At 35.9% G+C, this 13800-nt stretch overlaps 2 protein-coding genes across 2 annotated transcripts; both read left to right on the forward strand.

The window, feature by feature from the left end:
• The first annotated feature begins 161 nt into the window (after positions 1–161).
• Positions 162–4619, forward strand: LOC135676350 (protein RETARDED ROOT GROWTH, mitochondrial-like). Its single transcript, XM_065187436.1, has 7 exons — positions 162–542; positions 649–760; positions 1891–2053; positions 3152–3300; positions 3383–3534; positions 4139–4253; positions 4342–4619. Exons 1-7 carry the CDS (start codon positions 187–189, stop codon positions 4534–4536), a joined length of 1242 nt encoding a protein of 413 aa, XP_065043508.1. The 5' UTR covers positions 162–186; the 3' UTR covers positions 4537–4619.
• Positions 4620–5370: 751 nt separating this feature from the next.
• On the forward strand, positions 5371–8955 carry LOC135676351 (arogenate dehydratase 2-like). Its single transcript, XM_065187437.1, has 11 exons — positions 5371–5631; positions 5715–5779; positions 5899–5991; positions 7298–7498; positions 7599–7679; positions 7843–7938; positions 8032–8109; positions 8231–8320; positions 8399–8466; positions 8565–8646; positions 8721–8955. The coding sequence occupies exons 1-11, from the start codon at positions 5523–5525 to the stop codon at positions 8778–8780; spliced, it is 1023 nt and encodes a 340-aa protein (XP_065043509.1). The 5' UTR covers positions 5371–5522; the 3' UTR covers positions 8781–8955.
• The last annotated feature ends 4845 nt before the right edge of the window (positions 8956–13800 follow it).

Raw genomic sequence — 13800 nt, forward strand, 5'->3', positions numbered from 1 at the left:
GTCACCATCATTAAAATTATTTTTTTTATTTATTTATTTTTAGGATAAATGAGTTAAATATTTCAGTTTTATAATTATAAAAATTTTAATATAATTTTTTAAAATTTAAAAATTAGGCCGGGTAATACGTAATTTTCCCCTATAATCCTTTATGCCGGCGTGCCAATTGAGCGTTCCGCGCGCCCCATGGAGACATCGGCGTTCCGCGCTCTCGCAAGGCATCTCAAGGCCACGCTCTCCTCTTCTTCTCTGCCTCCTCTGTTCTCTCCCCTCCGGCGCCGCCCCTCCAAAACCCTACTCCCTCTCGCGCTCCCTGGCTGTCGCCTATCTAGTGCGGCTTCCCTCCTCCGCTCCGCCGCCGGAGATCGCTTCGCGAGGCTCTTCTCGTCCATCTCTTCCGACCAGGATCTCGAGTTGCGGGAGGGAAAGGAGTCCCCCTCGTCGCGCTCCGCGGAAGACGAGTACAAGGACCCGCTTTTGCAGGCCCAGCAGGAGAAACAGAGCCGATTCGTCCCCGTCAAGGCCTACTTCTTATGCACCAGGTGTCTTGATTCGTCTCTCATATGTGCGCTTACAGCTGACTGAGGCTTAGATTTGGTTCTTTTGTTGTGAAATTGTTGTTTCTGGTGGTGATGGATTGAATTGCAGCATTGATTTGAGGAGCCTGCAGGCCCAGAACGCGACCAACGTCATTCCGCCTTCCTCTCGTGCCACCAATTACGTTGTACTCCGATACTATGATGTTAAGAACGGTCCTCAAGTAAGTTGCTGTTTCTTATACTGCTTATTTCTTAACGTTTGTTTACTGATAAATATTTTAAATCGATAGCCATTATAGTTCCGGCATAAGTAAATAGTAGAGTTTAATATAAGTTCTGTCATTTCTTAACAACTTAAGCTGTTGGATTAATGTTTACCCAAGAAAAAAAATGCTAACATGGAACCGGCGCAGGTTGTGAGTTTGGATACTGTATCTGCTTGCCTGTCCAAATATTAGTTTCAAAGTGCAGCATTACACAATGCACTAATCCAACTATTAGTTTCAAAGTACATTATACGATGCATCAATATATGTTCCTCCTGCAATGAGAAGACTAAAAGTAGGATCATAAATCTGATCCTTTGATAAAAGGGAAAAGGTTATGTAGTCAACTAATTGATACAGACTGACAATGTAAATAAAAGTTTCTCTTTTGGTTAAGAAAATAAGATTTTCCTTTATTTAACAATCTTAGTCATCTTGAATGTGGTATGTTTTGGATCATGGTATGTATGTGACGATAGGATACATCACTTATAGTACCATGAGGTAGATCAGTTAGTTCATTATTGTGATTTATATTAAATCGTTTACTTAAATTATTAGCAATACTAGATAAGATATTTGGTCTTACTAATTTGTTAAGTAAGCATCTAATTGGGTTACTAACAATGGTAGTAGTGAACTCAGTAACCAGAAAATTGTTGTTTCTAATATTTAGTACTTTACTGAAGGATTCTAGTGTGGGAATGTGCATGCATCTATTTATCTTTAGTTTCTTTATGTCTAGAAACTTGAGTGACCTCACTGAGGTTGGATCCAAAATTTTGCATTCTAAATCACATACCACAAGGATTCAGTATACAGTAGTATCATGAATCAGAATGAGGGACATGGATCACGATTCTAAGGGCATAAAGGGCTGTTAACTATGCTAAGAATGTTGTGTGTTATGACTGGACTTGTTGAGAAATAAATAGTATTTGTTCTGCCACTATTTTTCTTCTTGTATGGTGCCATGGAGTTTGTGTTGAAGTTCATAGAAGCTTCATAGACTTTATGGACATCCTAATTCTATTTACTTTCAAGTTAAGACCATGTAAACTAAGATAATTGTCTTCATATTGCAGGTAATCGAGACTGGTTTTCCAACTGAAAGCATTTGTCGGTATATGGTAGTGTTTCATTATGGTTCTACCGTGTTGTTTAATGTTTCTGACCATGAAGCTCAGGGGTATCTGAAGATTGTTGAAAAAAATGCTTCCGGATTGCTACCAGAGATGAGAAAGGATGGTAAGTACGCCAAAGTTGCCTATATGCTTTTCTCTAGTTCTGTTTTGCTAGTTTACCAAAGCAACCATCATGTATTGCCATGCACCTGCAAGAATGCAAATGTAAGAAAATAATATAGGAGAAAATTTTATACTCATGCCTTAGTTCTTGCAATAGTAGGAAGTCCAATACATGTATATATCCTTGGTCTGATTTGTTGCAGAATTGGTGGTGTTTTTTCAGAATGCTTGATATAATTAAGATTTTGTTGAACATATAAGTATGTGAGAGGAATACAAAGAGTTGAATAATGACTTAGTTTGGTAGAAGTTCCATTCATCCCTTGGATTCCCTTGATTTTTGGACAAGTCTGATATATCCCAATATGATATGAACTTTGTTGATTTAGAATGAACAATCAATATGTTTCTGGGTCTGAGTATATGAAGAAAGTTTTAGAACAACGTTTGGGCTTTTTATGGGGAAATATTGTCAATAGGAATGGAGGAAGCTTGGGAACTTATATCAAGATGGAGGTCCTATATTCTGGCTTTTTTTTTTAAATTGTTATGTACCAAAAAATTGTGATCTAGATTTTAGATATATTGCCTATATAGGTGGAAGCTTATATGTGATAAATAAAGTGAAAACTAAAACACCATGGTTTTCCTTTGTTGCCTAAGCATCACATTGTATTAGATATTTTATTTGGGGCATACTATTATGTTTTAAGAAAGGCAACATCACTATGGAGATTTCAGACTGTTCCAAATAAAGAATTGGCTGTCTTGTGTTGTTTAGAATCATTTAGGTTTTTGTATGGTATAAAAAGTTGTCAACATAAGGAGCTATATATTATTCTTCTTGCAATTCACTATTAATGCATTTTGATAATGATGTGCGACGCTCTGCATCAAGAATCTACTGATATGGTACTTGACATAGGTCCCTGTATTAGAGAGATTGACAGTTGTATATGTGACTGAAAATCCTTTTCTTTAAACTACGGTTTCAGTCAGATTTCCCTCTTTTATTTGATCTTGCTTTTACCGAAGTTAATGAATATAGGTAAATGTTTTTGAACTTTTAGTGACAGTGGTTTGATTTTTGAAAATCTAGATTATGCAGTAGTTGTAAAACCAAATCTGGAGACTTGGATGCAGGGTGGAGTCGACTATATAGTGCTCAAGTCTCTGGACATAGACGGTGTACGTACCATTGGAAGTGTTCTTGGTCAAAGCATTGCTCTGGATTACTACATCCGACAAGTATGTTGCAAGATATCCATTGGATTATTGAATGTGTTAATCTTAAGCACTAACAGAAAACTTACACTGCCATTTTCCTTAGGTTGATGGTATGGTTGCAGAGTTCACAGATATTAACCGTGGTTTGGAGAAAACTGGAACATTTACCATGAAAAGGAGAAAGCTCTTTCAGTTAGTGGGGAAAGCAAATTCTAATCTCGCTGATGTCATTCTTAAACTAGGGCTTTTTGAGAGGTAATTTTGATGTGCAAAAACCAATCTGTTTGATGTCTGGATGGTAACATACTTTTAGCCATTTACAATTTAGACCTATAGCGGGCCTTATGGTCTCGAGTAAGTTTACCTTTGGTAAGTCTTCTTGTTTCCTTTGACTAGACTCTAAATCAGAAGGTTTTGAACTTTAAAGAATAGAGATGGCTGAATTTTATTTCTTTTGATTGTCAACATGGAGGAGATTAATCGAACTATTTCATCAGCAAAATTCTATACGATGCTCATTGCTGAATTTCCACTGAATTTCCAGTATCTGTGATATTCATTGTATAGACATGCATTGACTTCAATTGGTCGAACTTGTATGTGAAGCATATTATCATTAATAAGCCTTTAAAGTTGCAAAATACGTCCAACGGTTCTGCGATGCTATCAGTGCATCAATTATTGTTTTGGGGATTTAATATTTGCTATGAAAATCTTTTACATGACTTTAATTGCTAAAATACATGAATCCCATGTTCTTGCAAGGATTTTGGGGATTTAATATTTGCTATGAAAATCTTTTACATGACTTTAATTGCTAAAATACATGAATTCCATGTTCTTCCATGATGCCCTGCAGGTCAGATATCGCCTGGAAGAATGCTAATTATGCACAGATATGGGAGTACCTACGGGATGAATATGAGCTAACACAGAGATTTGGAAATCTTGATTTTAAGTTGAAGTTTGTTGAGGTAACTTGGTGCCCTTACCATTTCGAAAGTTTTACTTTCAATTACCCCGGTTGTCTGGTTGAATTTTTCTATTACTTCGCTTGTGCAGCATAATATTCGCTTCCTCCAGGATATTCTTCAGAATAGGACATCCGTTTTTCTGGAGGGCCTAATCATTCTTTTAATTACTGTGGCGATCCTCATTTCTGTGTATAATGTCTTTTGTCATCCAACACCAAGAATTCTGCAGCCAAAAGCAGGCACTCCGAAAATTGTTGAAGGATCTGCCTACTACAGCAATTAGATCTGTGATATGATTCTTATTTAAGCAGTAGGCTTTTGGATCTTTGTATAGCTTGCTTGGATACCATTATTGACTTGCTATAAAATAGTAGATCAACTTTAAAGCTAATGCTCTCTCGTGGAAATTTTGCCTCTTGAATCTTGACCAAGATATTTGAAGAAGAAACTACATCTGGTTTGTAGTCAGCAATGACGTTGAGATGCAGAATCTGATGCTTTAGATACAACTGATGGAAAGTACCGTCCACAATACCAACCAAGCAAAGTGGATTTCGAATGGTAACACAGTCATCCCTATTTTATGAACCTTAGTTGGTGCTCATATGTCTTTGTCTTCGTGTTTGTTGGTGGGAGTAGCTGTGTGGGGCCTGCAAAGTCCGTGGTAAGTGGCTGTCTTCCTTTTCTCTCGGTCTAATTATATATTATCTTTTATTTTTATATCTCATTTATTCTAATATTGTTAATTATATTGATGGAAAATGTAACAGTTGGATCGACATATAAGTAATAGATAAAAAAAATAATTTTAAAATTTATTTTATTCTTGAAATATTAAAATTATTTTTTATTTTATTTTATATTATATTTTTTGTTAATATGTTATGATAAATGAGATTATTTATTTTATTTTAAAAATTATAAAGACTTTAATATAATTTTTTTAAGAATAATCTATTATTTTTTGTTTTAACCGTCTATCCTCTTATTCATACCTATCACAAATTGAGGTAAAAAAAGTTAATAATCTTCAGCATTAATAATCAATGACATGAGTCACAAAACGGATCCTCTTTTTAATCTTCATCGGACACGTAAACCATGATTTATGTTTCATGGGAATGGTCGAGCTGCCTGCCGGCTCTCACTTACCCACGTCGGGGACAGGCGGGGGAATGAATCCGTCATTCCTACGCCGATTCGACGTGGAGGGGGAGCGGAGACCCACTGGGAAGAAGCAGCCCCTACGGTCGCCCGAACGCCCTCGCGATGGCATCGAACCATGACGGCGTATTCGTTGCCTCCAATGGCTGTAGCAACGGCGCCGGAGCTCTCGAATTGAGGGCATCGCTAGACGATACCCCTCCCGACGTCGCGGGTGAATATTAGATCTCACCTTTCGCCCTTCCTTTTCCCTTTCATTTTCCGGTCCTTATTGGTCTGTGGCATGGCTTCGTTTAGGGCCCAAACCCGCATCTGATGTATCTGATTCGGCTAATGGATATCGACTTCGTGTTGCATACCAGGTCTGGAGAACGATTTCTCTTGTCTCTTCATTTGCATTTGACTGGATTGGTTTCTTTTCATCTTGCGATATGGTTGTGATAGTTTACATTTGGAGTCCATTGAATTCTTGTGCTTTTAGGGGCTCCCGGGTGCATACAGTGAAGCTGCGGCAGCAAAGGCGTATCCTGATTGTGAAGCGGTCCCGTGCGAGCTGTTTGAAACGGCTTTCGATGTGAGATTTGCGGTTATTTCTGTATTCATTTCCAAATGCTTCCGCATCTTTGAATTCGTTGTTGTTATTTGCCCCCCTCTGTTGCTTTCCGAGATCTGCATTTCCAGCGTTTGTTGGTTAACCTCCTGCATGAAAGCTTAACCTGTTCTTGGAGATATTGAGCACAAAATAGGGGTTTTGGAAGTATACATTTCCTGGTTTGAATGTAGAGAACATTTAGATTTCTTGCCTAAATGCTGGCACTGCCACTTACCAGTGATGCATGACACTGTTGAAAACTCCAAATACTATTGAACACTTCTATTGTTTACTCTTAGTGTGTAAAGCGATCTGTCATGACAGCTTGAATTTATCAAGTGGATACTATTTTCAGATGATGAGCCATTAAAAGCAAGACTCAGACATTTTATGAGTAGTGCTGATTTTGCACTTAAACAAGTCTTCATTTTCAACAGGCCTGCTAGGATCTCCCTTGCTCTAATTCCAGTTTATGTACCTTAAGATTAGGCATGAACAGACCCATGGTTTGACCTACTATCAGTATTAAGTAGCAATAATCACGACTTACTATATGTTAATTTCTTGTTCTAAATGTTTATATTTTGGATAAAATTTATATCTTTAATAGTCTAAAAGGTCTCACATATCTTATGCACTGGTAGGATTTGGATAGAAAGAAGATCTGAGAAAGATATGCTAATAAACAACACAGTAAACCCAATTAGCAATTCTAGCTTTGCCGGAAGGTGATTTCTTTTCATGGTTAAATTAAAAATTCAAGATTGTGAAAGGTTATAGTTCCTTGTTTAGTCAAGCATTGATGGATAGATAACTAAAGTACAATTACAAATTTGAAGGTTTTTATATGGTTCCTTTAAGCACTTAATCTATCGAAATAAAATCATTATATTTGATGGAATAAAGAAATCAAAATTTCTTGCTAGGAATCAAATTTTACTATATGATTTGCTCATTCCATGAAATAAACGAAATACATAAATGTACTTTTTATTTTTCATGTTCTGAGTTCATAGCATGAAATAAAGCTAAATCATTAAACCAAAATTTAAAGAGAAAATTCAAAGTGAGAATATTCAGATAAATAAGAATGAGAAGAATCACCTTAGAGTAAGCAATGTAGGCTCAATGATCCAACGGACAATGAACATGAAGATCCATTCTAGGATCAGATGTACTCTTTGTTGCAGGGTCCTGTCAGATGCAAAAGAGCATAACGATACATTCCAAGACATGACAAATACATGTCTGCTGCCTACAAGGTAATCCTCATTCTATGATCTTGCAGGCTGTTGAATGCATGCTTGTTGATCGGGCAGTTCTACCTATTGAAAATTCACTAGGTGGTACCATTCATCGCAATTATGATCTTTTACTTCGCCATAATTTGCACATCATTGGGGAAGTAAAATATGCAGTTCGACATTGTTTACTAGCCAATTCTGGTGTGAAGAAGGAAAATCTGAAAAGAGTTCTCAGTCATCCTCAGGTGCAACTATCATTCCATTCACTTGTTTTTTTAACTTGGGAGAACATTTTTTGGTTGTAGGTGATTAATTGTGTTTAGTGCTAACACACCATAACTTCAGGCTCTTGCACAGTGTGAGAACACACTTGCAAAAATAGGAGTTGTTAGAGAAGCTGTAGATGATACAGCAGGAGCTGCAAAAGTAAGATGCTTATGCTTCAGTTAATGTTTCCTTGATTGGTTTGTCAATGTCAGTTCAACAAAACTGACAATAAAAGACTCAGACTGAAGTTCTTTGTTTTAATGCTTGATTATCCTGAGTACCATGGCTGATCCAAACATATATGAACATGTACTCTACCTAGTTTATTGCTACCCACAAACTCCAAGATGCAGGGGCTGTTGCCAGTTCATTGGCTGCTGAAATATATGGATTGGATATCCTTTCCCTAGATATTCAGGTAATAATATATGTTACTTATCGATTCATTGCAGTTAACTAATTGTGGTGGTTAACTTGTATTCTATTTATCAAATTGTCAAACCTCTTCTAGGATGACCCTGATAATATTACTAGATTCTTGATGCTGGCACGAGAACCTATTATTCCAGTTACCCATAAGCCATTTAAGGTATCATTAAAATGTGCCACTAAAATCTATGTTTTGAGCTTATATTTTCAACTCTATACCAGTAATGATAGACAGTTTATCAACTTTAGTTGACAGATATGCTATTATTTTTGCCTGTTAGACAAGCATAGTTTTCTCTCTTGAAGAAGGCCCAGGTGTACTTTTCAAGGCACTTGCTGTTTTTGCACTGAGGAATATCAACCTTACAAAGGTTTGACATCTTGTTTCATCAAAGGTATTGAGTTTTATAGCCTGGCATGCTTAATGTGATTACTACTTGTCTCCTCAGATTGAAAGTCGTCCCAAGAGAACTAAACCCTTACGCATAACTGACAATGGCACCAATGGACGTCTAAAGTTATTACTATAACCTTTTCTTTGTTTCACTGAATCTGAATGTCTATTGATTCTTAATATTGTTGAGTACTAATTTTTTTTGTACATGTGTTGGTTAGGTACTTCGACTATCTATTCTTTGTAGATTTTGAGGCATCAATGGCTTCTCCTAATGCCCAAAATGCTCTTGGGCACCTGAAGGTATAAACTGTTCTGAGTCACCCCAAAATCATGTTGCTAATCTAAAAGTAATACAAGTTATCTTGTGCATACAGGAGCTGGCCACATTCTTGAGAGTGTTAGGGAGTTACCCTAGGGACATGAGTGAAGCATGACTTACTTTAGGAAAATGATGGGCATTGGTAATGACAATCACTTCCTAGATAAAAGTGGACATTTCACCTATGAGATTTTTGTTTCTCAGTATATTAACTTTGTGCTATCATGATTGAATGTTAATTATCATACTCTTGAGTTCAAATGTTGATAAAAAATAAGTGTCTTGGTATACTATATTGGAACACTAATTAGTAAATTGGTCATAATTTTTCTTTTTTCTGAAGGTGTAAACGTTCATTGTTAATTATTTTTTTATTTGTAGGTACATACTCTAGGATAAGCGACTTTTTAAAGATTTTATTTATCTATTGGTAAATGTGTTCTATAAAAAGATAGAATAGGACTAAATTTGTTCTATAAAAAGATAGAATATAGCCAAAATTTTGGTTTTGTATATTATTATTTTGAGTTGCTTCTCTTTTATCAAAAGGAAAATAAAAATAAATTTGTCGTGGACCTGTTGATTATTAAATATCTATTGATGGTATGGGCATAAATATGCTGATTCGATAAATAATAAGATAAAAAAAATTGTTTAAGATGATATTAGTTTTATTAAGGAGATCTCTAAATATAATAGTCATAAGAGATAAAATAATATTAGTGATATGTTTTTAAAAAAATTAATAAAAATTATAAATAAAGTTTATAAGTATTTTATGTTTAATTAGATATATAATTTTTTATAGATTGATAAAAGATTTACATAATCGATCTTAAATAATTGAGATTTATGATTTTATTATTATTGTTGATGATAATAAATTTGGATTAAAAAAATCAAACGTTGGCTTATAATTCATTCAAGATTGTATAACTCAAAGGTCTAGCATATATTCAATTTTCTAAAATTTCTATTAATCTGATTTGAGTTCTTTAATATTAGCGTCCATTGAAGATGAAGAAATGGATTCATGTTTATCTAATAATAAGTAACAAAAAAATGGGCATAATAAATATTTCCGCCAAATTTATTTAAAATGTAGTGACGTCAGTCTTTTACCATGTGACATTTTCCATTGTCCAATAATTCAAATCCAACCATGTTAAGCGGGATCTTCATATCTTACGATTCGTGCTCTCACCCCTCGAATGGTCGTTCGATTCATATGACCATTGGATGGAAGGATCGGACGAAGCAAAGGAACCCTCGACGACATTCGACTACAGGGGATCTCTATGTAAGGAACTCGGGGGCAATCCTCGGGTTATGTTTTATTCTTCGCTTTCTCTCAGCCATCCCTCTCCATAAGGTAAAATCGAATCCCCTGCTTTGATTCGCTTGATCTATGTGTTTGATTTTGGTGATTGTCGTTATTTTTTGATAAATCCTTTGTCGATCTTTTAATGGTTTTTTTTAATCGCATGATCTGTGCATTTGGTTTGGTGATTCTCATTCTTTTTCGACATATAATTTTGACGATTCATTATATTCTTAGAGGGAATCCAATCGTTTCTTCGATTTCTTTCTGAGTCTGATATTGTATTTTTCTTGGGCAAATTGAAGAATGTATGCGGCTGCGGGTTTTATGGGGTTCCTATGGTTGCCTATGATCTAAACTCTAGATTTGAGCTCGTTGCTTCGGCGTCCTTCTGCTTTGCGTTGTAAGGTCGAATCCCTTGCTATTTAATCTCGTTGGGGGTTCTTTTTTGTGGTTTGCTTGATTCTCTTGATTTCTATGTTTGATTTTGGCGATTCTTCTTTTTTTTTGACAAATAATTTGTCGATCAGTTCATTTGGCTTTTAATCTTGTCGGGGTGATCTTTAAACAATTTTCTTTCATTCTCTTGATATGTGCGTTTGATTTTGGCTATCCTTTTAGCAAATAATATTGGTGATTTTTTCTCTTCTTGGAGGGTACATCCGAACTCTTTCTAGCGTGAGTCTGATTTAAAGTTTTGTTGAGTCAAATTGGAGTATGTATGCAGGTGGGGATTTCGTGGTGTTTTTATGATTGTATCTATCATAACCTTAGATTTGAGATCGTTGCTCGGATGTTCAACTGTGTTTGATCTATGATCTTATTGTATCTAATGTAATCACTGATAATTTTTCCCTTAACATAAATTAATTACTATAAATGATATATTATTTTATTATTAATTTTTATGTTTATGTATTATATTTAAGGAAATGATTAAATTTGGTTTCCTTAATCATGTGGATAATTTAAGAATTCTACTAATCAATTAAATTATTAATTGATTTATTTCCTAATGAATGATTTAATTTTTAGGAAGTAAATAGTTTAAATTCTATTTTTGTGTGTGAACTATAAGAAATGAATATTATATTTTTTTCTTTGTGTGTAAAAGTAAAATTAAATTAAATTAAGTTAAATTATTATTTATTTTTCGGGGAGATCTCATCTTCTCCTATATAAAGGGGACTACTCGATTCATCGAACTTAACAATGAGGGGATTGAGGAGATGACTTCCGAGATGATATCAAGGAAATCTTGATGTTGAGATTGTTCTAATTTTATAATGCATAATAATGTTTTAATTTTAAAATTTTATGATTAGTAAATAATTATAATTGTTTTGTGATGTTAGAATGATTATTTGATTTATATTGATCTCTTAAGCTCAAGTAAATTTTAATATTAATTTAATTATTAAAATTATTATTTTTGGATTAGCATAATAGTTCTAATTTATTTAATTAGATATATCTATGTTTCAAGAATTATATGTGAATTTCTGTAATGTAATTAGTTTTAAATTTAAGATCGTGAATTAAAAATTTTAATTAATGGATTTGAATTATTATTTAATAATTATATATATTGAAATCTAATTTGATAAGAGAAGTCTAATTGGGGTCTGACTTAAGTCAAGTTGATCTATCAAATCGGATCGACTCGGCTCATGTGTTCATGTATGACTTAACCCATGTGGCAAAGTACAACTTAGCCCATATGACTCGGCATGACTCAACCTATATGGCTAAGTAGGAGTCAGCTCATGTGATAAGATATGATCCAACCCATGTAGCCAAGATGACCCAACTCATGTGGTTAAGCATTGTTAGGATCAAGAGTGGCACTAAGAGGGGGGGTGAATTAGTACAGCGGTAAAAATTAAGTCGGTTAGAAAAACCTTCATACGATAAAATCTGATTTCTACGAAAATCGTTTCAAAAATATCTTTAAATTGAAGGCATACGGAAGTGTAGTTGATGTAAAGCAAGGAAGACAGTTTGCAGTTAAGATAAATGACAAAACAGAAATGCAAATCGATTTATAGTGGTTCGGCCGTCGTGACCTACATCCACTCCTTTGATTCCTCTTCCGTCGAGGCCACCGACATCCACTATTGATCTTCCTTTAATAGGCGAAGATCAACCTCCTTCTTACACCCCTCTTCTCCTTTTACCGGGTTTAGGAGACAACCCTTACAAGCACACACACTCCTCTCTAAACAAAATTCTAAAGTTAGATCTAGAGGAGGGATTTCTCAAGTGATTTCTACAGCATTTTCTCACTTTAAAACTCTCTGTGCTTGTGTATGTTAACCAGGGATGAGATGAGTATTTATAGGCTTCAAGTTGATTCAAACTTGGAGCTTAAAAAAGTCTCATCCCAAGTTTCCTAGGTACTGGCGGTAGTACCGCCCAAGATAATCTATGGCTAGGCGGTACCATCGTCGAACAGGGGCGGTATCATCACCGAACAGGGGTGGTACCACCGCTGGCAGCATTGCTGCCGACGGTACCATCGCCCAGATTTCTTGGGGTGTTGTTCCCCAAGCGGTGCCACCACCAACCAGGTTTTCAGCACCTTGGTTGGGCCTTGAATCCGGCCCAAACCAACCCAACTTTGAGCCTAGTTGGCCCCTAACAGAGTTGATGGGCTTATCTCTCAATTCCAACTCTAATTATGTGCTAACTACGATTCCTAAGACATAATCTAAGCAAGATAAGTCCGGTTTCTTCCGACGAGCTTCCGACAATCTTCCGGCGAACTTCCGACGATCTCTCAGCAATGTTCCGATGGACTCCCGACAAGCTCCTGGACTTCACGACGATCTTCTTGGAGAGTTTTGACGAGCTTCTCTAGCAAACTTCGAGACTTCTCGACTGGTTTCAACAGAACTTTCGACGAACGTCCGGACTTCCAACGAACTCTCGAACTCCCAATGAAATCGCATCCTTAACTCTAAGACTTCATTTTGCTTCATGCCTTGCTATCGTAGTTAATTCTGTACATGTAAAACACACTTCGATCTAAACAATTAATACTAAGCATTAATCATGTTGTACGACATGTCATTGGTCCCTAACGCTTCGTTCGATTCTTCGACGCATCGTCCTCTCTTGTGGTCTATTACCCAATCGGCCAATTAACTCCACAACTCCGATATTTTTGGTGCAATATCCGCTCTTCTTGGCCCGATGCCCAAATCCATGGCCCGAAGCCTTCTATCGATACGTTGACCAATCCTCCGGCCCGACGTCCAATCTTCTAACATGTTTCTCCGGCCCAACATGATTATTCCTACTTTAATTGTCTCTCCCCGATCGAAGCATCCTACATCACTCAAAATGCAGATTAAATCATAAACACTTATCAATTGGTTTCATCATCAAAATCCGAGATTCAACAAGTATGACTTAACTCATGTGACTAGGTATGATCTACTCCGTGTGACCATATATAAATTAGTCCATGTGGACAAGCATGTGCTAGCTCGTGTGGTTATGTACGACCCAATCCATGTAGTCAGATATGACTCCAACTCATGTGTCTAGGTATGACCAACTCGCAAGCCAAGCATGACCTAATTCAGTGGTAAGGCTCAGTCCAATTTATAAGTGAGGCTTAGCCTAGTCCATGAAGTTAAGCTTGCCCAACTATACAATTAGCATTAGACACATCGTCGCTCCTCTATCTAGCCCGTTGTATCTCAACTTAACATATTACTTGGAAGCATGTGCAACACATGTGACTCATCCTTTATTGGTTTGAACTCATTAATTTACTTAATTGTTATTTGATTTGATATATTGTGTT

Source organism: Musa acuminata, chromosome BXJ1-6 (assembly GCF_036884655.1).
Source record: "Musa acuminata AAA Group cultivar baxijiao chromosome BXJ1-6, Cavendish_Baxijiao_AAA, whole genome shotgun sequence".
NCBI classification, from domain to species: domain Eukaryota; kingdom Viridiplantae; phylum Streptophyta; class Magnoliopsida; order Zingiberales; family Musaceae; genus Musa; species Musa acuminata.